This window comes from Scomber scombrus, chromosome 14 (genome assembly GCF_963691925.1).
Source record: "Scomber scombrus chromosome 14, fScoSco1.1, whole genome shotgun sequence".
Classification (NCBI taxonomy): Eukaryota; Metazoa; Chordata; class Actinopteri; order Scombriformes; family Scombridae; genus Scomber; species Scomber scombrus.
Genome location: NC_084983.1, coordinates 3,151,775 through 3,174,432, shown reverse-complemented (window position 1 = coordinate 3,174,432; position 22,658 = coordinate 3,151,775). Strand labels below are relative to the sequence as shown.

The following is a 22,658-nucleotide window of genomic DNA, read 5'->3' as shown; positions in this document are numbered from 1 at the left end:
ACCAGCTACGTGAACATATTTGCGTACGTTTGACAAGGAGGACTGCCGCATCCTTTGGGCCTCAGCCATGACTTGAGTTAGCGGATGGCGACAGCTGATAGAGGGGGGGGTCAGCTGACACGGGCGGTCTGGCTCGTCTCCCAAGAGAAAGACGCTGATGTCACAGAGACGATTCACCTGCCTCACCTCTCGGGCATCGCAGCGAGGCAAGGGAAAGTGGACAGTCAGTGATCTCACACCGAAACCGCACATATGTCAGATAATGACAGGACTGTGTGTGTGTGTGTAAGTGTGTGTGCAACCGACAGGATAGACAACTGACAGTTGAGACAGTGTAGAAAACTGCTTACACACTTACAGGCAACTGTCAGGATTCGCCTGCACTATTGTTGTGCTTTTAAGCCATCCATCTCCCAACAAAGATGTCTAGGTGGTTCCTCACAAATACTAGAGCAAGATTATGAACACGAGCCTTATATCATACTACTCAGACCAAAAATAACACCCTGCATTTTTAAAACAGCGTTGGAAAACAACGGGGAATGACGACAATAAAGTATGATCCAGGTTGTCCGATGTGAAGGATTCATCCTTGAATTTCAAGGCTCAACAGGTGCCGAAGCACTCTACTGTGATTTATGATACTATGTGATAGGACTTTACAAAAGTATCAATCATTTTCTGGAATCTTGACACCCACATCACAAAGTGTTCTACCAGGAATGTGTACTTGTAAATACTTGACTTTGCATTGTATTGTGGCTAAAGTTTAACCAGACCCAACTGTTTTGACACCCTTTGATTGTTGGGTCGGTGCGGTGGTGTCATTGAACTGAATGAACAACGCAGTCCTATTGTTGGTCTGAACACTTGTATTGCCTCATTGTTGGAGCGGAATTCTTGAAGGTGCTCATTGCCACCATCCCACCACAGAGGCCGATAATTAATGGTGTCACTGTGTATGTGTAGGGTGGCTGGGTGGGTGGGGAGGGGCCCATTGTCTAAAGCCTCCTCTGTCCGCCCAGTTCCCCTTGAGGTCGGGTTAAATAGTGTTTCTAGTTTTCCAGATGGGTGAACTACAGTAGCCTTGATTGGGCTGGCTGGTCAGCTGAGGGCAACGCAGGGCAAGCAGACAAGGGGAGGGGGCGTGGGTGACAGGGTTGCCTTACAATAGGCTTCTCAGCAATTCTCAGTGACCCTCTTACCCCACCGCTATGGGCTGCACGACATCGGCCATTACTAGATTAAAGTAATCCTCTTTTCAGGGCCAGACAATTGCTTTATTAGCTGACCACACACAGGAGCTTCGACCACCTCTGTAATGGTATTGTTGTTGGGGGCCCTCAGGGTTCAAGGGTGGTGGTGAGGGTGGGCAGAGGAGGGGGTGTGGAGGCTTGTCTTTCGTTGTTTCGGCTCTCCTTAGCAATGCCATGCATACATTACTTTTGTAGCACCTTTCCTTGTTTAACTTGTCAAAGCAGCCATAATAGTCTCCATGTGTTTGAAGAGGACGGGGGTTCTTTCATTTTATGGGGTAATATACACTTGAATATGCACATACATCTACTTCCAAACCTCATATTGCAGATCACATATCGGTGTGCATATTGCTTGAATTACAATCAGATTAAGTGGGCGTATGGATGTTCATGTTTGCAAATCCCCCCTCCTCCTCTCTTCATAGCATGCGGTCCAGATTTTTTCTCTGAATCTCTCTCACTGGCTTGTTTTTGCCAAACAACTCCCATCAAACTGCTGTTTTCATCTCCTCTTTTCCTCATTTTCTAAAGGCATGGCCCATTTCCCACTATAGCAAAAAAATTCCCTTTAAAATCCACTCCACAAAATTTCTGTGTGTTATATTGTTTTTTTATGCTTCTTTGTCAGAAAAAGGGTAGTAAGCTGTAAGCCTGTCAATCCGGGCGTGGACAGCTTCACCTGATAATTTATTCAGCTTTAGGAGGAGTGGGGAGCCACTCAAGCTGAATTAAATATTGTCAAACAGTGTGAATATTTCATGAGTTGCTGGGGTAATTTGAAAAGATGTGGCATGTCTCTATCTCTGTCATTTACATCATAGTGTCTACGAGAGAGACATACATTTGCTTTTGGAACAAAGAGTTGCAGGGCTTCGAGATGCATCTCTGCATGCCCTCTGAAAGATATATGCCAGCTTCAATTAAAGAGAAACGTCACGCAGGGAAAGCTCAAAGCATCTGCTTCATGAAATGTATGATTTCAATTTAAAATGATCTTAAGTCCTTTTCCAGACTAAATCCCCACTGCGTACAGAAAAATAACCCAGTAAATACTCTGCTTCATTAACTTGATAGATCCGACATAGATTGAGCCCAGAACAACCATTCACCTTGACTGTACTCCATCAAAGACATCTTTCTTCCACAGAAGTCATGAGCCTTCAGTGTTTATCATCGGTTCCCATTAAGAGACTAAAGAGAGCGAGACATAAATCTTAAGTACCGCTTTTTCATAATGTGATATTATTGATCCACGCGAGTAAATTGTTTTTTCTTACTCCTGACTGCACGAGGTCACAAGTCAGGGTCAGCTGTATGACAGCAGCCTGGAGTAAGGAACAAATCATGGGTTTGCCCAAGGACACTACAGTGGGGTGGATGCTTGTAGCCATAACTTGGTTCTTTGAAGGATGGTTCACTCTGCTGGAGGAAAAATCCAAAAGCCGGGAGCCGCAATGTAACTTTAATTCCAGGAGAATTACAGAGAATCCATACTCTGCTGACTTCTCTGCTGAAAGTTGTAAAGGGTTTGGGGGGAGTGGGACTGGGATGTGTGTATCCCATCAGGAATTGCAGAGATGAAGCACAGATCAAAAATTGGCAGAAAAACACATGGACACACACACACATACACTGGGACAACATGGCATGCCAGGGGAGGTTTGCGGTGGATTAACCTCAAGGTTGCTGGGTGGGTGAGCACAGCCGGAGCAGCAGCACCAGTTCAGACTTGGGATGGGAACCTGCTGCCAAGACACACATAGGTGAACACTCCACAAGCCAGGAGATTGGAGGGATTTGCACTCCAATGAGGAGAAGTTTGTTTGTGTGTGTGTGTGTGTACGCACTTGTTTGTGGTTAAAGTAGACTGGATTTATTTGTGTCTGCGCACAAACTTGGAGAGAATTCAGTGGTACCAGGTTCACGGGAGAGTTTGTGTGGCGTGAGTCGTGATGCAGTCTTCCATGTGAAGCAATTTTTCCTGCCAAGTAATATTCTAATACTACTATTTAATACGTTTTGACTTGAAATATGGCTATTTCAGTCGAATGGGTCTGGTATGCCTCTAGCTTGTTCTGCTCTGTTTGAGTGTGTGTATGAGGGGGGAAGGAGGGGGCCAAACGTCCAGCAGGAGGGATGGAAGGTTAGCCAAGGCCTGTAATTGCTCTCTAGACACATATATATGCACCAAGTTCAGTAATAGACACCTGCTGATCATTAATCATTTCAAAATTACCACTGATATTTAATCTTTAACTATCTCTTACTTCATGGTCATCTTGACAGAACTACCTGGATTAAGCCCTTTTCTTTTTAAAGCCAAAGTAATAAAATACTTCCATCCTTAGAAAATCTTGGGTGCAGCTGTGTATCCCCTGGAATCAAGTCCTTATCGGACCATTCTCCAGGGCACAGTGTGACATTCGATGCCACTTCAGGATGTAATGTGCCCATAGATTGGCGAGGCTAAAAGTAAAGCTGGATTTACGCTTGAGGCGAGGAGTTAACAGGAGTCCCACCAGAGATACAGACAGGGCGGGTTTTGATTAATGATCGGATCTTACCCGTCGATATCAGAGCTACGTTAGACAGAGGAATTGTACGTGATGTATCCATGTGTCTCGTGATTTTAATTATATTCCCCAGTGGGGGAATGACAGTGGGAAGATCCGCCTTGTTTCATTAGTGAATGTGGGACTATTCCTCTGTATTAATGGAGTTTCATCCACTGTGATAGTGAGCAGGGGGAGCAGAGGGTTTGCAGTGGAGACGTCTTAGCGAGGGGCGGCTGTGGCTCAGGAGGTAGAGCAGGTCATCCACTAATCAGAAGATCGGCTGTTCAATTCCCGGCTCCTCCAGTCCACATGTAGACGTGTACTTGGTCAAGTGCTTTACTGATGATGCACAGATGGCTGTGCCAACGGTGTATGAATGTGTGAGTGAATGGGTGAATGCGACATGTAGTGTAAAAGCACTTTGAGTGGTCAAAAAGACTAGAAAAGTGCTGTATGAGTACAGTCCATTTACCATTTAGATGTGCGTTACCTAAAATAACACAAACTGGGTCATTTTTTTCAACCTGCTTCATGTTGTATTCACTCTCAACAATCTACTGGCATCAGTAAATTGTTGGAGAACACATAAGCAACCTAAGCTGACCAATCATAGTTCCTGAACTCACTACATGGTATCTCTATTGCGGAGATCTTCGATTTACGGTTACACCTTAGTGCATAACCATGAATCTGGCTATAGGGTCGAGAGGTCGGGTTGATGGAAAGGTGTACAGCATGTCAGCGTTGATAGTCACTATTCCAAAATTGAAGCTTTCTAGAATCATCTAGTAGCAGTGCTCTGTCCTGCAGTAGGGTGGCTCAGGTGGGACATACTGTAGACTGTAACAGAGCTCTGCAATTCAACTACTGCTCATTTTTATGTAAAGGTAAATTAAACATTTGCGTATCTAGAAGTGCATGAATTTCAACATTGACAATACTTTTGGCTGCATCATGTCTACATGCATGGTAACCCAAGCATCAGTGTTAGTGTTAGAAAGGTTCAGCTGTCCTGATTGGTGGCAGCACAGAGGTGCCCGGGTTTGTATCATAAACACTAAGCGCACAGCCTCGTGAGACTGACTATGGCTTCCAGTCATTTTTGGAGGACTTACATAATTTTGACCACATGTCCTGTGTTTCCATGTAAAGCGTGAAGCAGCTTAAAAACATAATCTTGTTGTCACATGGTTGCGGCGCCGGTGCTAACACGGTGCCCGAAAGTTTGCCTGATCATCCTCTTGTGTCTGTGTTTAGTGTATCCATAAGCCATGTGCTTGATTTTAACACACTCACACACACACACACACACACACACACACACACACACACACACACACACACACACAGAGAGTCACACAGTCACACGCAGAACAACCCCCGTCCCCATGTGCACCCAGTTTCCCTCTGGTGTCTGATAATGAGGGCCTCCTGTGCTGTCCCACTGCTGCATGTGGGGCCCACGGTCATATTGACTGCAGGCTGCACCGCTGCCAAGTGTTACCCACCTACCCCCCCCCTCTCCTCATCCACCCTTTACCCCCTCCCCTTTCCAACACGTCTGGGTGTGACAAGACACTGTGGAGGGGCCCGGCCCTGGCATTTATGAGTGCTTAAGAAGCCGTGAAACGCTGCACCTCGACAGATAACCTCATCTACGTTTTTTTTTTTTTTTTTTTTTTCTACAGCAGGACTGGATGGTGGATGATAGCGGTTTCTCATATTTTATCACTTAATTCAATTCCGGGCCGTATTTTACATGTAGAGATGGTGATAACGCATTTTAAGGCACCGTAAACAGTATCAAAGCATGACATGAATATTAAATTGAATGTTTGCCTGCATGGCGATTATGTCGTAAGGAGAGGTTTATCTATGCTAATAACATGCTTATAATCTGTAATGCATCACTGTGACTTGTGGATTTCATTCCAGTCCTCTCTCTCCAGCACAGACTCTCTAATAATTGGGTTTTTTCCTGAGGTTTTGCTGTGAGAGATGCTCGGGTATAGTGTTCATTTGTATAACAGAGATTTTCTGTCAACTTCTGGCCAGGATCAATATGGCAAAGCACTCCGGCGCTCTATCAAACTGATTATATGAATATTGTTTACATTTTCACGTCTTCACGCAGGGAGATTTTCCTGTTGATAAGTGAGGAAAAATGAACACTTGGGCGCCGTGAACCTTTCACCTCAACCTGTAGGGTCTCATTTGTTTTTGCAAGCTACGCACGGAAATCATTTTTCATGCGCTTGTCAACACGGCTGCTGGGATCAGCTGCTTTTCAACCATCGGGACAGGTTTTTGGTGGCGGCGTGTATTAGAGAAAAGGCGTGTGGGTTGAGGTTGAGGGTGGTGGTGGGTGGGTGGGTGGGGTCGGGGCAGCTGTTGCGGCTGCTAAATGGACTCAGCTGACAGGACTAAGCAGCGTCGACGGTGGCCTAAATGAGGGGACACACCGAGGGGACAAAAGAAAACGGAGGGAGTAAACGTGAGTGAGAGGGGGGAGAAATGCAGCGGACATTGATGAACAGGTTATGTGTGTGTGTGTGTGTGTTTCTGTGTGTGTGTGTGTGGTTGTGTTAGGCGGGCTCAGGGCTGGAGAAGGTGACCCTTCTGGACTCGTAGAAGGAGTAATTGAAATGCCCTGCCGCTGTGACTCCCATTCATTTAACTTTAGCGCTTGGCTCAATTTCGCTGTTGGCCATATGAGCATTTCCAGAGAGCTAAACCATGTTATGTCATTTACTCAAGGCCATAAAATACTCTCAGGCCAAAAAGCCAAACGACAGCGCCATGAAAAAAAAATGGAATTACACTTTAAGCTGAGTAGTTTTTTTTCCTCTTTTTTTGAAGAGGGGGCATTTGAGGTTAGCTGTCAGAAAAATGTTGATAAAGAAATAAAAAGGGCTTCTTGACAGTGTGTGTGTGTGTGTGTGTGTGTGCTGGAGGGGCTTACACTCTCCAGCCAGACTATATATTGGACTGAGTCAGTCATATTGGATGCAGACAGTGTTTTGGTGTATTTGCTGCCACAGCTGCCGTGCACCATATCCGCACGGGTGTCTGTGTTTGTATTTGGGTGGGGCAGGGGAGGCCGTGGGTGCTTAGAGGCAGCAAGGACATCTGTCTCCAACTGTGAGACCCCCCCCCCCCAAACAACCCACCACCTCCCGTCCATCCTCTCCAGACCCACACACACACACACCAATATCCTGTGCGGGCCGTTTCATCATGGTGTAATGGTTGATAGGGATCGGAGGGGGGTCCAATCTGGATAATGAGAGTTGCTGATGGAAGGTGGCTTCTGATGGGTGGCCCCTGTTGGGCCCAAGAGCGTTGGACAGATATTGCCTTTGGGGAGCGTGCTACACCTATAAGAAAAAAAAGAGAAAAGGTTTATGTGTGTGTCCAAGCAGGTTTGATAAAGCGATAGGAGAGGAGGGGATGTATGTATTTGGGGTGAAAGAGCAAAAAACCTGTGTGTGTGTGTGTGTGTTTGTGTGTGTGTGTGTGTGTGTGTGTTTGTTCACACTAAAGCAGATTGCTTCATGTCAGGACAAGGGTTAGCAGGAGCTGACGGACTGACAGATGACCAGCTCAATCCCCCCCACAACAGAGCTTGAACCCGAGGATCCTTTTCTTGATTCCCCTCCCTCCGTCTCTGCTCTGCTAGCCAAGGGACCATCAGTCATTCTCCCTCTGCCATCTGAATATTTATTCTGTGTGGGGGTACTGTCACACACACACACACACACACACACAGAGTCCTTGGAACATTAACGACAGCGATAAAGCCATTTAATTAAAAGAGAGCCAGAGCTTGCCCCCAAAGGTGTTTTTTATGTCCAATTAAATGCTAAAATGATGCCCTGATATACAACCGGGGTCCTGATACTATGCACACATGAAGGTAAATCACACAAGTCAAGCAGCCACGGGTAAACAATGCTTTCATACAATAACACACTTTGTTTGGCATAGAATAGATGAGCTTCTCCGGTGGTTTTTAATTCTGGTAATGATTCAGTGTAATATGCAATTAGCACATCCGTCAATGTAAATCGCAGGCTGATAAATCCTCCATGCAGATGGGTGTCGTTTTGTTTTTGTGTGACTAATGTGTTTGTCATTGTGAACAGACACAGGCTGACAGCCAAGCTAAAGGCCTCTGTGATTTGATTTTGATTATTGTTGAGACTCAGATGCGGTCGTGTGTACTGCAGAGGTAGATAATGAAATCTTCTCTCATGATGTATGTGTTTGTATATTGTGATATAGATATGATGTCAGTATTGTAGAAAGTGAGTTTGGACACAATTTATACAGAAAATGTCAAAAGAGTTATTTACAAAGTTATTGTACACTTGTACAAAACAAGTGTACGATGATCAGTTAATCTGCAGGTGTTTCTTCTGGATTAATGTGTAGAAATTGTCAAAAAGATAATAAAAAAAAATGCTTATTTTGTATGAACCACATTCCAAAACCCAAATATATCATATATGACAAAAAAAGCAGCAAATCTTGACAACTTGAGAAGAAACAATTTATCGATTATTAAAAGTAGTTGATTAATTTCTTGATTTATAATTAATGATTAATTAATGGAATAAGTGTTATCGCTTTAAAAATGAAAGCACTTCATCAAACAATGAACAAGTGAATCCCATCTTGTCATACATCAGCCCTGCTCCTTCACAGCACTGCCGTAACTGTGTAATAACAAGAAATATTAAAGATATCCATTCCTCAGTAGCAGTGATATAACACAGTCTCTACCGGTAGATACATCTGTATTGTATCATCATATATATCGTCACATCGTCCGTCTCTAGTCGTATGTTTCAGAGTGTTTGAAGCGTGGATATTACTCCAGTTTCCAAACGGACATCTACATTTCAAATATGCACTTGTAGTTCTTATCTCTCTCCCTGTGTGTGTGTTACTGTGTGTGTTACTGTGTGTGTACGTGCTCTGATTAAAGCGCACTGCTCAGCCCCAGTGGTGGGGATTACTCCGGCTTTGTTGAAGGGGTTTAAGGAAAGGGTCAAAGTGCACCTACTTAATATGGGCCCCCAAGGGCCTCATGGGTAATTGCCAGTGCCTAATAAACTTCTAGAGACCCTCTTTTTTGCTCAGATCCGGGGAGAGCGCGGGGCAGGATTGGAAAGATCAGGGGCCCCTGGAGCCGTGATCTCAGAATGGTGTGTGACAGGTCATTGCAACGGTCCTTTAACCCCGTGGCATGATAATTCAGACCTGGGGTGCAGCGAACCGTCCTATCTCCCTCCTCACTTTGCGTGATGAGACAGGTTCCTGCTCAATTTAGTCACGTTTAAAAAGAAAAAAATTGCTGTGTGAATAGTGATTGGGAAAATGTAGGCAGCAGGTACAGATAGGGCCAGGGGTGCGGTTTAGCATATCATTCCAGGATTGGAGGACCAATGGGATTTGGAGTGCCCCAAATGCTCTGAGGCTAAGTAATTGGCCATCAGGATGTGAGACTGACTAGAGCCATAAGCAGCTATTTCATCCCTCTAAGAAATACAGATAATACAGACAGTAACACAGTGCTTCAGGAGGCAACAATGAATTGTGTCCACCTGTATTTTATCAGTGCAAAGGGAAGCACAGGCTCCGTTACCTAATGAGGAAATAAAAAATAACCCCCTTCCCTCCTTAAACACTGATGTGCCCATCTCCCGTGACCTTGATTGCAAACAAAAAAACAAGCTGATTTATCTCCTCACATACACACACACGCGCTCTCACCTTCATTCAAAGAGGATGCCGCGCTATCTTGACAACAAGAGAAATGAGCCTTTGCAGCGTGCAGCCTGACACTGAGATATGGTGAATTTTCCACACAAACCAGACAGTTCAGATAAAGAAACGTCCTCAGATGTCTCAGTGTAAGAGAGTTCAAATGAATGGATGGATGGATGGATGCACGGGTGGATATATGGATGGTGATGATAATGGTAATGTCTCTGGGCTTTGTTGGCCTGTGGGTGCTGTCATTAGAGGGGGTGTGTCATTAATCAGATGAGGCAGTGACCCTCCCCTGCTGGCCTGTGACATTACAGCGACATTGATGCTGTTTCTCACTAACGTGGACACACACATGCATACCCACCCACGTATAGATACATTCATGCATATATTAAAAACACCACGCTGTTGCGGATGACCACACACAGACAAATATAGAAGCGCACATGTATTATGTCCATGATCGATCAGTATTGATAAATGCTAAAGCCTGCAGGAGACATTTACTCACAAACAGTAACGCATGCAAGTTTCATGTGGAATTGGCCTTTTTTTTAATTAGATATTTGTTTTTAACCACTGGTTTCAATGGAAGATGTCTCAGAGCATCCATAATTTTACACCCTCATGTTCCATTGCATTAACAAACAATATATTCTCCTCTGTTTGCTTATTTAGTCCTCAAGGCTTCACATATCAAAGGAGTGAATATAGGAGTAACAGTGCTTTGAAAACTACACTGTGTTCTATTAATTCCCAGTGCAAATGAAAACCGAGCACTTGGTTATTAGACTAACACAGTGAATTGAATTTGTGAAAAATAAATCAGGTTTTACAGGATGTTACAATAACACATTATCTGTCTTTTGTTCAGACTTGAATAGGTTGGAAAGAGAACGACTACAGCCACTTGAAGGGTGTGGACAAAATCCAATCACAATATTTTTGACCAAATATCTATCTGTCTGCAATGGTAGTGCGACAATATTGTAGGGATGGCTATTGGTGCTTTCACAAAACATTTTACATAATTAGATTTTTGATTAATAATCATCAGTAATGTGGATATAATGAATAAATAGGTATAGGCAAATAATTGAACAGCTGGACAGTTCAGAAAAATGACATGACTTTCCTGTAATTCAGCCTTTGAAAAAAGGAAAATCACCATTATCAATATTACGATATTTAAAATATAAGACGTTATAAATTCTCCTATCACGATATCGATATATCGATATATCGATATATTGCCCAGCCCTACTTATAGTACCTGTTGCTTATATTGACATTAAATTACTTATGTTGAATCTTAAGTAGAAGTGTATTTTATTATTACTACCTAAAACAGTGATAATGAGAGACAATTAATCAATGAGCTAATTCAATCATGAATGTAGCGACCATCTTGGAAGGCTTTCTCAAAGATTCCCCAATGAGATTGAGTTTCAAATGAAATGTTAATAGAATAGCCTCATGATTGGGCCACAACCTCTTAACTAAAGCCTACTTCGGAATTTTGTACACATTATCATAGCATAGTCAGTCAATAGACTCAGTAGACTCCTTCCATAAAAATGTGCATACTTTATGTAGAAGTAGAATATTGGCTCAGAACAGTACAAGTGCTTTGAAAAGCTACTCAATCATAGTAATTGGAGTGCTCACACAATTAGGGGATTTACAACCTTGGTCTTAAATGTGTAAATGTTGCTGCTGTTCACACTTTTCACTCAACTTGACATGGGAGAAATAATGCCTGATGTGTTTGGTGAATCACAAAATGAGCTATTGAATGACTATGTGGTGAAATGGGACATACGCCATGTTGGATAAACACCATATGTGCTATGTGATATTAAGAAAACACTTTAAAATGGGGATGCACGGTATAGCGTTTCATCATCAACAACACAATGTGTGCATGTGTAATAGTTACAGTACGGGATGCACAATTTAAAGTAAGTCAAACATGTCATGCTACCGCCATGCTTGATACGAAAGGAAAAGTTGTAGTTGTAGTAGCATTTTCCATTACTTATCTGCAAGAAAAGCTTGTCTGATATTACATGATTTAATCCAATTTAAAGTTGCAGTACAGGACATTCAGCCACTAGATGTCACACATCAAAATCTAAGACCAAAACAAATGTGTGTGTCGTTTATTCAATAAAGTTGAAAGGGTGAAGGGGCAAATAGTTTTACCTTTAAGGGTTCTTGGATACACAGAGTTTGATCAGTTCCCATCAATTTATCAAACAACCAAAGCATGCCCTAACAGTCAACTGCCACAACCTCAAAATGCGGCATGCCTCTTTTGGTTGTTTGATAAGCCGATGAAGTGCACCCCATTCACCAGAGCACAGCGTATCACCTGCCTGTAAACATGCATGTGATGCAGCTACTGTCACAGATAATGTCACCTGGGTGCATTATCAGTGGCACCTTGCTTGGTGGTAAAATAGTTATTGTCACAGGGCTGGTGTCCTAATGTAAGAAACGCTTAACACACACACAAGTTGCAAAATCCAGATCTGTCTCTACTTACATCTTGCTGACATATAGGTACATCTGTTTGTTGGTTGAGTATGAGAGTTCTACCACAGTGTGCCGTACTGAGAGGTCTGTTTATCTTTCACCATACATTTAAACATTGTTAGAAATGGTCAATTGCATGTTAAAAATGCAACTGTGACACACAAGTCCATTTGTCAAGTTTTTAAAGATATAAAAATAATTTCTGGAAGGGTATCAGAGAGCTGAACCAAGTGTGGTAGAAGTAGGGGGGGTTGTTTTGTTAGAAGAGAATATACTTTTAATATACGCAAAGGATTTAATCATGATTTCAACTGGATATCTGTACAATAACCCACTGCATGTATCTGTGGTCTTTTTTTCATATCGAAATATATATCAGGAAAAAAAGATACTTTAAAATGATTTTTTCCCCAAACATGACAAACCTATCTGTCATTTTTGTGCTCAGGGCATTTAAAGAAGCTTTTTGCTTTGACAGTGAGGTGATATATTTGACAGCTTTTTTAGTAGCAATGTTCCAAAGTCTGTGAAGAGCTGTCGGTGTATATTAGGACGTCAGCGCCTGATATGACTGGCACTTTATAAGGTAAAATAACTGATTTCTCTGTCCTCATTGTTATGACAGTCTCAACAGCCCTGCAGATCTTTGCACACTCAGGAGAGACCTGAATCAGGACATGAGTGGAATGTCATTATATGGATATGACTTATTGATATCATCAATCAGATCGCTGTAATGTATGCAAATCAGCCATGCTATCCTCCAGCATCAATTAATCATCCACCAACTCCTTGATGTCCAAATCTCACATCTAGCCATAGCTTCAAAGAGAACTTTGTGAAATTTTTTAAGGGTAGAAATTTGATCTCCCCCAAGTGCTATTTTGAAAGAGTTGCTGCTCATCTTTTTAAATGTCTTAACGCCTAGGATAGATTGTGCTGTGAAAGAGAATTTTGGGGAGGATCTGTTTTTCAGATCAGAGAGGATAGCAGTTTAGGGGACCACTGGGCCCAAATAGGAATGCCATAGAAACCAGCCCATTGGTTTATCCCCTTTATAAATCCCTGGAGTGGCTTAGACCAGACTTACCCTGCAGGCTTGCATGGCTTTGGCTTCTTCCTGGTAGACTTGTTTTGTCAGTACATCAACCTAGAATACAAAACCATTCTCCACACCTGTAATCTGAGAGGTCACAAAGCTCTAGAGACTTGAAGGGCAGAGAAAAAGACCAATGCCTTCAGGTATCAGGCACAAGATGTTCACTGCAGAGGGATGAATGTGGAAATAAGGGAGGGAATGTAATGTTTTATGAATAGAAAGCAGAAAAGAGGGAGTTATTGTCCATATTCAAAGTGGTTTTCTCCAATCTGATTTATCTAATGTATGTGTTTGAATGCTTACTTGTTTTCTTGACAGAATATCCAAGTGTGTTTATGTGTGTATATTTGCCAAGGGAATGTGTGTGCCTGTGTCTGGATCTGATTGAATAATTCATCTACTGTGTGTGTATGTCAGCTACAAAAGCCTTTATTATTGATGACCACACATGACAGAGAGTCAATGAAGACCTTGGAGACACATGCACACTGTATTCAACTCACAGTCTTACAGTATTAATAGCAATGTACTGTCATGTTTTTAGTTTTTCAGCTCAGTTGAAGATTGAGAGATAATCCTAATATTGTATTTCCACTTGTTTGGCAGTCATGTTGTTTTGTGTTGAAGTCCACGTCATTAAAAAGTCAACAAGATTGCATGTAGGCATAGTACGATAAAGAATTGCATCATCAGCAAAGATGGTTACACTCAGTCTAACCATCCCTCTCCACTTTCTCCTTTTTCTCCAGTTCTGAGAGATGATTTCCGTCAGACTCCCAGTGATGTGGTAGTGGCAGCAGGTGAGCCAGCTGTCATGGAGTGTATCCCACCCAGAGGACATCCAGAGCCCACCATTTCTTGGAAGAGAAACAATATCCGGGTCAATGACAGAGATGAGAGGATCACTGTAAGTTGACTGATAGTTGAAAATATCTCCAAAAGAAATAATTTATCTTGGCAATACATATATTGATATAAAGTGAGGGCTTCATGGCTATAATTGTAAAAGTAATGTACCTTATATACTATAGACATAGGGTTATGCATTTCCGCTACCACTATTAGCATGTGGTTGGTATATGTTTTGTCCACTAAAGGGCATTCCACTATTACCAATAAATGTTTGATTGCATTATTGCTAAGTAATCATAAGTCTTAGGTACAAATGAATAATATTAACTTAAGTTTTCATCATACTGGATCATCATAATTAAACTACGCACTTTACTAAAATATATAAATGACCATCAGTATGCGCTTGTTAACATCAATATGCGACATGCTATTTGGGATTGGGATGCACTGTAAGCCCAAACGTTAGCAAGAGTCTGTCCCCAAACCCAAACACATTAAAATAGTCATTTCAGCATTTGATTACTATCACTTCTTTTTTAACTATTCAAATTACGTTCGATTCCCGAAATTGAAATTCGTTCCAACAGCCCTAATTACAATCTATTACATTTGTGTATTGCTGTGTATTGGTCACACTAGCTGCTTCTTTTGGTCCTTCACTGACCAATCCATAATTTGTATCACCATTGATAGAAGGCTTTGAGCTTTGATTATTGATGAGACTCCACGGATTAAGAATCAATACATTTCCGTCATCATTGGTAATTGAAAAGAAACGTTGTGATTGAAATACATTGATCGCTGTATAATTGAATCCCACAAGTGTGTTCATCAAAGTGGAGCTACTTTGATGAAACGGAAATAACTGGCCACACAGACAATGCAAGAATACAATACTACCTGCTATATAGATGCTTGCCTGTGTGTGTGTGTGTGTGTGTGTGTGTGTGTGTGTGTGTGTGTGTGTGTGTGTGTGTGTGTGTGTGTGTGTGTGTGTGTGTGTGTGTGTGTGTGTGTGTGTGTGTGTGTGTGTGTGTGTGTGTGTGTGTGTGCGCACGCACTATACAATGAATCAATGCAGCTACTTATTACAAACCAAGCAGTGGAAGATGTTTCTATGGCGATTGGCCTGGAGCTACACCTCTTGTCAAACAGTGTAAGAGCGAGCAGAGAAGCCATCTGTCAAAACACAGACTGAAAATGACAGAGTGGCTTCTGTCTTGACTAACATGCCTCAATATCCTGTTTTTATCCTCTTTCCATTTGTCTTCTTTCTTCCCCCGACCTCCTCCTACACCACACCTCCTTTTTCTCTTACCTTTTCATCCATTTCTCTCCATCTTCTCCTTTGACTCCTCTCCTACATATATGTGCTTGTCATTTTCAGATCCGAGGAGGCAAATTGATGATTTCCAACACCAGGAAAAGTGATGCTGGCATGTACGTGTGTGTCGGCACCAACATGGTTGGAGAGAGAGACAGCGATCCTGCTGAACTAGTAGTGTTTGGTAAGTCATTTGTACTGTATGTTCTTAAATAAATGAAAATACTGTGTGGGAAATGAAACATAAGGGAATTATAGTGGTGTTTCATCACATTACAAACCCCTTTGAATAACATAAAATCAGATGAGGGTTCTATATCATTTTAATAATAGTAATAAAGGTTATACAGCAAACTATAATAAAATGTATTCAAAATGCAGTGTACCTAGTCCAGAATAACCACTAATAAAATTATAAAGAAAATGTTTTCATAAAATACAGCATCCTCTGTTCACTGCTATTCTCTGGATTTATTCTCTCCTGGGTTTTCTTGCACTTTCCTTCCCTAGCTGATGTTGTTGGAGCAGAAGATGAATGTTTCCATCCTGGCTGCCCTTTGCCTTGCTCTCTTGACCTCTCTTCTTCTTTGCTCCTCTCTGATTCTGTGCTCGGCTCTCAGCAGAGCAGCAGCATAAGTGTTCTGAAAGTGTGTATTGATTGCAGGAAACGGATAGAAGAATTGATATTCTCCTCTCGATCCCGACCATCCCCCCCCCTCTCTCCACCTCTTCCTCAACGCCTCCCAGATGCTTTGCTTTCTGTCTTAACACTGTGTGGTAACAGCGAACCAAAATCCAGAATGCAACAATTATTTGATTTATTTATAGTTATAAAAATGTATAATCTGACAATATCTTTATATTCAACCCTTACAAACTGTTTAGAATCTAACCCTTCACTGCATCAAGCGAGTCATGTTTAATCTCTTTATAATTAGTCTCTAAACCAAATTTAATGCAATGTATTTTCCATCTATAGACCAGATTTTACCAGTCAAATCATGATCTCATGTTGACAGCCTTAATTATTTCTATTAATCTATTGAAAGTGAAGGATGCAACACAATTGGAACGGTAGGTTTCATTATAACCATTAGAATAATCAATTTACACTGACCCAGCTGCTTTCAAATTTCAAAATGGGTCAATTTACATTTGAGTCCATATCTGCATTAATTTCTCCAGATCATCACCATTTGTAAACTGATTGTGATGATGATAAGAGCTTGCAGTGTCATATTTGTCATATGTCTCTTGTGTATTAAGGCTCCCACCTGTGCAACTCAATGTAAATAGGGCATGATGTTGCTTTACACAGTACCTCTTTCAGTAATGATGCAAAATCATTCTGCTTTGATCATTTTTAACGTGTTGTGGTGGGGTATTTCTTCTTTTTGTGGTCACTGTTTGTCTTATTCTGATCTTTATCAGCTCCTGCATGTGTTTGAGTCTTGGTTTCTTTTACTTCGGAGCATAACAATCAATGTTTTCGAATCCAAAACAACCAACAACAGAACAGATCTATATTTTTTATCTCAGAAAATCCTGGGTCTTACTCATCTTGGTGAAGGTTTGCTATAAAATCTCTGAGGTTCAGCTGAGCCACGGATCAAATATTTAGACTTAAAGTGAGCTCTAGCGCAATGCAGTGGACGTCCACTTTTCCCACACTGTTTGCCTCCCTTCACCTCCTGCTCCTCTTCTGCTCCATTACCCCCCTTCTTCATCTTTGATTTTCTCACATCCTCTTATCTCTCTCCTCTCCTCCCTCTCTCTGCCTCTCTGTCCTCTGTTGAAATGGCATTATACATGATACATTTGAGACACTTAAAAAAAAAAAAGGAGGGGGGGTGTTATATCATGAGTGAATTTGGCCAAGCACACCTCAGATCTGTCCACTTTCCCTATAGTTCTATGTAAGTCAGTGTTAAATAAACCGCTGACAAATGAGAAAAAAGTCAAACTGCAATTAGGAAGTAGCACCACAAGCAGTTTTAATCCTGTCTCCTGTTCTGTGTCTAATTTCAGAGAGGCCGGTGTTCACCAAACAGCCGGTGAACCAGGTGGTGTTGGCAGATGATACGGTGGACTTCTTCTGCGAGGTGCACGGGGACCCGACTCCGACTATCCGCTGGCGGGCTGAGGAGGGAGAGTTGCCCAGGGGAAGGTAGGACAGAAAAGATACTGGAGGACTGTCTATTAGAACTGCATGATGCGGATATCTACACACAAGTGCTGGGTGGTAGGGTGTTACCTAGCAACATACACTATTATATTTCTAATAAGAGGTAGTGTCGTTTTCATTGTCCTAACAATAGCTTCTTTCCACACAAAAAAAGAAAGAAAAGGGAAACGATAAAAAAATCGGACTGATAAGCCGAATTGATGATGTCATTATTATCAATAGAATCTTATCAATTCCCATCCCTACTAAGCAAAAAGACACGTGCATGCCAAGGCTTTCTGTGAGTGGATGTGTTCCCACTGCTTTGAATTGAGTTAATTGAGGTAATGAAAAAAAAACAAAGTGAAACAAATCACTGCTCCTATGCTTTATTTAAAAAAATGCTGCGAGTTATGTGCTACTTACAATACATGTCATTCCATAGATAGAAAATGCACAGCTCATATTGTGTTAGTAACATACGCAGAGTACTGTGACAATCATTTGAATATTAAGAAATACATTAGTTAAACAATAGTCAAAGTTTACCTCCTGTGCTGTAATGGAGTTTTTAGTATCATGTAGCGTTAAGCTATCATGTGATAAACAGCCATGATAGTATAGAAGGGGAAACACTGAGCCATACTCTCACTCTCTCTCTCTCTCTCTCTCTCTCTCTCTCTCTCTCTCTCTCTCTCTCTCTCTCTCTCTCTCTCTCTCTCTCTCTCTCTCTCTCTCTCTCTCTCTAACACACTTTGTGGATTTGATTGGATGAAACTTTAATGATCCCTCAGGGGAAATAGGGTAAAATGTTCCCGTGTTGTCAGCAGGATTCAGATCTGCACAGGGAGACTCCGATGGATTTTTTTTTTGTGAGTGTGTCTGTTGCCTAAAGCTACGCAGGACAACTCACTCTGTCTCCACATGTGTTCTCAGCGCAGTGCAGTAAACACATTAGCTGCTCATTCAAAAACTTCGATCATAGTCATTTGTCCTTTTAAAACACCCTGACTTGACGTTGATGGCTGAGATTTTACCAGACTCATATTTCAGGGAGTTATATAAATATCTCATATTGAACTGAGAAGGTTTCAGAACAGCAATCTGTTGCTTTTTTGTACTGAATCTTGCGTTTTGATGTGTTTCCAGGTTTGAGATCCGCAGTGACAACAGTCTGCGTCTGACCCAGGTGAGAGCTGAGGATGAGGGCACTTACACCTGTGTGTCAGAGAACAGCGTGGGTAAAGCTGAGGCGTCGGGCACCCTGCAAGTACACGGTAAGACACTGGCTGGTCCACCTCACTACACACAGATTTCCAGCTTGAGCTCTGTTCTGAATTACTGAACAGCTAAAGTTATTGCCAGTGCCCAGTTATTATGTAAGAACTGAGGAAAAGGATGATAATACTAATGCACATGTATCATTTTCAAACCAGCAAAGCTACTTTAAGCTTTAAATATTAATAATAGATTTTTGAGACTGAATACATTACAATACATTTGCCACGATGCATCACAAAATGCCCACCAGCATGCTTTCTCATTTCATTGTGCTGTTTAAGACGAATATGATTTGATCGCTTTTGTAAAAAATCTGCCATTAAATCCATTTTCTGATGATTCTATGAAAAAGATTTTAAGTACATGTTGAGCTCTGTCATTAAACATGCATAATGTTTATACTTGGATATGTTGCCAAATAAGAAGTCAGGGTGGAAGTTTCTGGCACAACTTCACCTACTTCTAAGCTGCATGGAGAAGGAAAAAAAAGTCCAGAAAAGTCAAAGCTCCAGCAACACTTATAGTATAGAACAGTGGTGTTACCCATGTCATTTAGTGGATAATCCCTTTGTCTCCATGTCACATGACCATATACCCAAACCACCTTGGTAGATTACCCATTGGCTGATACATGTGTGGATGCCCTTACATACTGTTTGGGTCAAATTTGACCCATTTTGACATTTGACAGCTGTAAAAACACCCCACATGTCTTTTACCGTAAAATGTGATGACTTTTCTTAAAGTGGCCCAAAATGCATAGAAATGAAAACATTTTTAAATATTATACTTTTGTATAGGTGCTACACATTTGTGTCCATTGAGGCTGTTCTGGGTCAAATTTGAGCTGTATCTATTGACATGTGTTTCAGTGAAATGAATAGTTAATAGTTTTAATAAGCATTTATTTTTATGATGTAACAGTGAAGACTGATGGCTCTAATGGTTATACAATAAAACCCACACTTCCATAAAGTTCTTGTCATTTTCACTTTACATAAAATACATTTCAATCATTATTGCTATGTTATATTTTCATGTCTTAGGTAAAATAGGACATGATATTGTGTGATAGGAGATGTTTAGTGGTGTAAAAGCTAAAACATACACTCTCTCTGCTCTCTGAAACATGAATCAAGGTTTAATCACATTTTATTTAAGGGTTAAATACTGCTTATAATTTGTTATATGATGACCTCACAAGCCAAAACATGCTGGTCTGTTAATAAAGTTCTTCTATACTACAAGTGTTGCTGGAGCTTTGACTGTTTTGGACGAATAAAAAGTCAGAAATAAATGAGAGGCCAGACTGTCTGGTTCAAACTCTCTATCTCTGCCGCTGGTAACACGCAGTTAAACTGAGACTATAAGACAGAAAAAGTGAAAAAAAAAAAAAAAAAAAGGATTTTAAGTTCCTTTCAAGCCTCGATTCGTCATCCCTCTGGGGAGAAGAGCCGAGATCAAAAAGCATTGACATTGCATTAGAATAAAGTCAGCGCCTTGAAGAGAGGCACTCGGATGAGAAATCTGTCATTGTGATGATAAAAGAGAATATTTAGAGTTTTAGTCTGTAACAGTTGATTCTGTAGAGCGGGCGCCCTGCAGTCTGTACTGACACGTCTCACATCTGTCAACACACGTGTGCTCACGTGCTTATATCCACATGCATCCGTTGTGACAAACAGACACGGGGTATTTGTCGGGTGCAAGAGGAAAACACACGTATGCACACACTCACATGAACACACTTAACTAATGCAGTTTGCAGCAGATTGAAGAAGTCATTCTCGGTAGCAGCTGGTTGGCAAATGACGATTGATTGTGTGTGGTTGCCTGCAGCTGCAGTGTTAGGGGGTGATAGGGATACCACACACACACACACACACACACACACACACACACACACACACACACACACACACACACACACACACACACAAAGGAAACCGACTGTGTTTTTTAGGTGTTATTTCAGTCAGAGCTCCATCCCCTTTATCTTCACCTGTATACACACATTCAGCTCATCATTCTTCCTCTCACTCGTCCATTTCTGTTCATTTCTTTCGGGACTACTTCACTTTAAATGGCGCCCAATTTCACTTCAGTCCATTCATATTCAGCTAATTCCTGTGATTATTCATGTCAAACAGAGTTGGCTGCGCCGCTTCATAGTTTCACTTTGTCTCGTGTTTGAAATATTTCATCTAAAAATCACCATTCATCATCATCATCTCTCTCTTTTTTTTTCTTTTCCACACCATTTCTGCATCCATCAACCGCAGTTGGACCATCCAGTGAGTACTCCACTTCATCTCATCTTTACATGCGTGTGTGTGTTTTATGTGTGTGTGTGTGTGTGAGTGTGTGAGAGATAGTACAGACTTAAAGGCTGCCATGTTGGAAGCATCACCCCCACCGCCACTGTTGCTTTTCTAACTAACAGGAACAGAAGCCAGTCAATTAGTATTCAAATACCTCTGGAAACGCCGGGAGTCGCCTTCTTGATTTTCCACCACTGCGCTCCAGTCACGATTTAGCTCATCTAGGTGCAGCCTCCATTACTACGAAGAAAAAAGCTTTAATTTAGTACACAAACACACTTAAATACAGAAAACATGACAGAAGGGAACTATAGGGGATAAATTAAAAGAGCATAATAGTGCTGTGATCATATACGGATTGATCACACATTCTCTTGCAATTACATTTTTTCTCTAGGAAAATAAAAGCTTTTACATTATGAAAAGTAGTCATATTATAATGTTTCTCTTTCAGCAGACAGCCAGCTAACAGAGCAGTGTAATTTGGTAGTGGAGTTACTCTGGCATGACATCATTTCCATGTGTGTTTCTCAACTTTGAGTGTAAAAAAGAGGGGGGGAAAAGCTGCAAAAGAAAAGGCACTACAGACTCTTTTGTGTGTGTGTGTGTTTGTTTGTGTGTGTGTGTGTGTGTGTGTGTGATTGTGGTGAAATAGAAAAAATACCAAAATGAAAAGAAGAAAAAAAGACAGCAGAAGTGAAAATATTGTTTCTGCAACGCTCCAGCGTTTCATTCATTGGCATTCCTAGAAGTCAAACATGTAATTGAGGAAAAGGAGTCGCAATTTTTCACAGGTGTTGGAGGAGTCGGATGGCTTTTTTTTTTCTTCCCGATGTCACAACAAACCAAAAAAAAAAAAAAAAAGGAATAACGGTGGGGGAGTGTAAATGATGGGTTACAGGGACAGTTTAGATAATGCCACAAAAACAAGTCTTAACTGCTGTGCTGTGTGTGTGTGTATGTGTGTGGCTCTTTTTACTGTACAATTGCTTTTCTAAAAGGCTCTGGATGCTTTTAAAGGTAGACATCATTAAAGCATTTCATATTTCTGCCTCTCAGTCACTTCACGTATGCGTGGGCAGGGGCGATAGAGAGAAATGAAATAACCCTTTTAAGCTATGACACCCATTGGCAGAGGGCACCCATGGATTTATGTCCATTAGAGAAGCAGTTCTCTGTAGTGGAGAGCAAAACATGTGAATAGGCCTCTCCCTCAGAGACCCATACTGCATCAAATAAACAGATTTTTATTAGTTATTGTTTCTAGTATGAGGTTTTAAATAGTTGACAGTACTTCGTCTGCTGGTATCAAGGAGATGCAATGTGAGGACTCACTGTGAAATGAGCATATTTTAGTGATAGATTTGTCCTTTTCAGATGAGAGCAATCTTTAATAAATGGAATGTTTGCTGCAGAGTGCCAGAGTCTTGAAATGAATTTTTGCACTTAAAGTAAAATAAATCACATCCTTGAAGGCCAAACAG

The 22,658-nt window shown here is 41.4% G+C and overlaps 1 protein-coding gene across 1 annotated transcript in view; it reads left to right on the top strand.

Annotated features, from left to right (window-relative positions):
• robo3 (roundabout, axon guidance receptor, homolog 3 (Drosophila)) overlaps positions 1-22,658 on the top strand; it is a 171,741-nt gene that overhangs the window by 109,443 nt on the left and 39,640 nt on the right. Inside the window, exons 3-6 of the mRNA XM_062432652.1 lie at positions 13,979-14,136; positions 15,472-15,592; positions 17,437-17,575; positions 18,722-18,849. Coding sequence (XP_062288636.1) covers positions 13,979-14,136; positions 15,472-15,592; positions 17,437-17,575; positions 18,722-18,849 — 546 coding nt within the window. The remainder of the gene's footprint in view (positions 1-13,978; positions 14,137-15,471; positions 15,593-17,436; positions 17,576-18,721; positions 18,850-22,658) is intronic.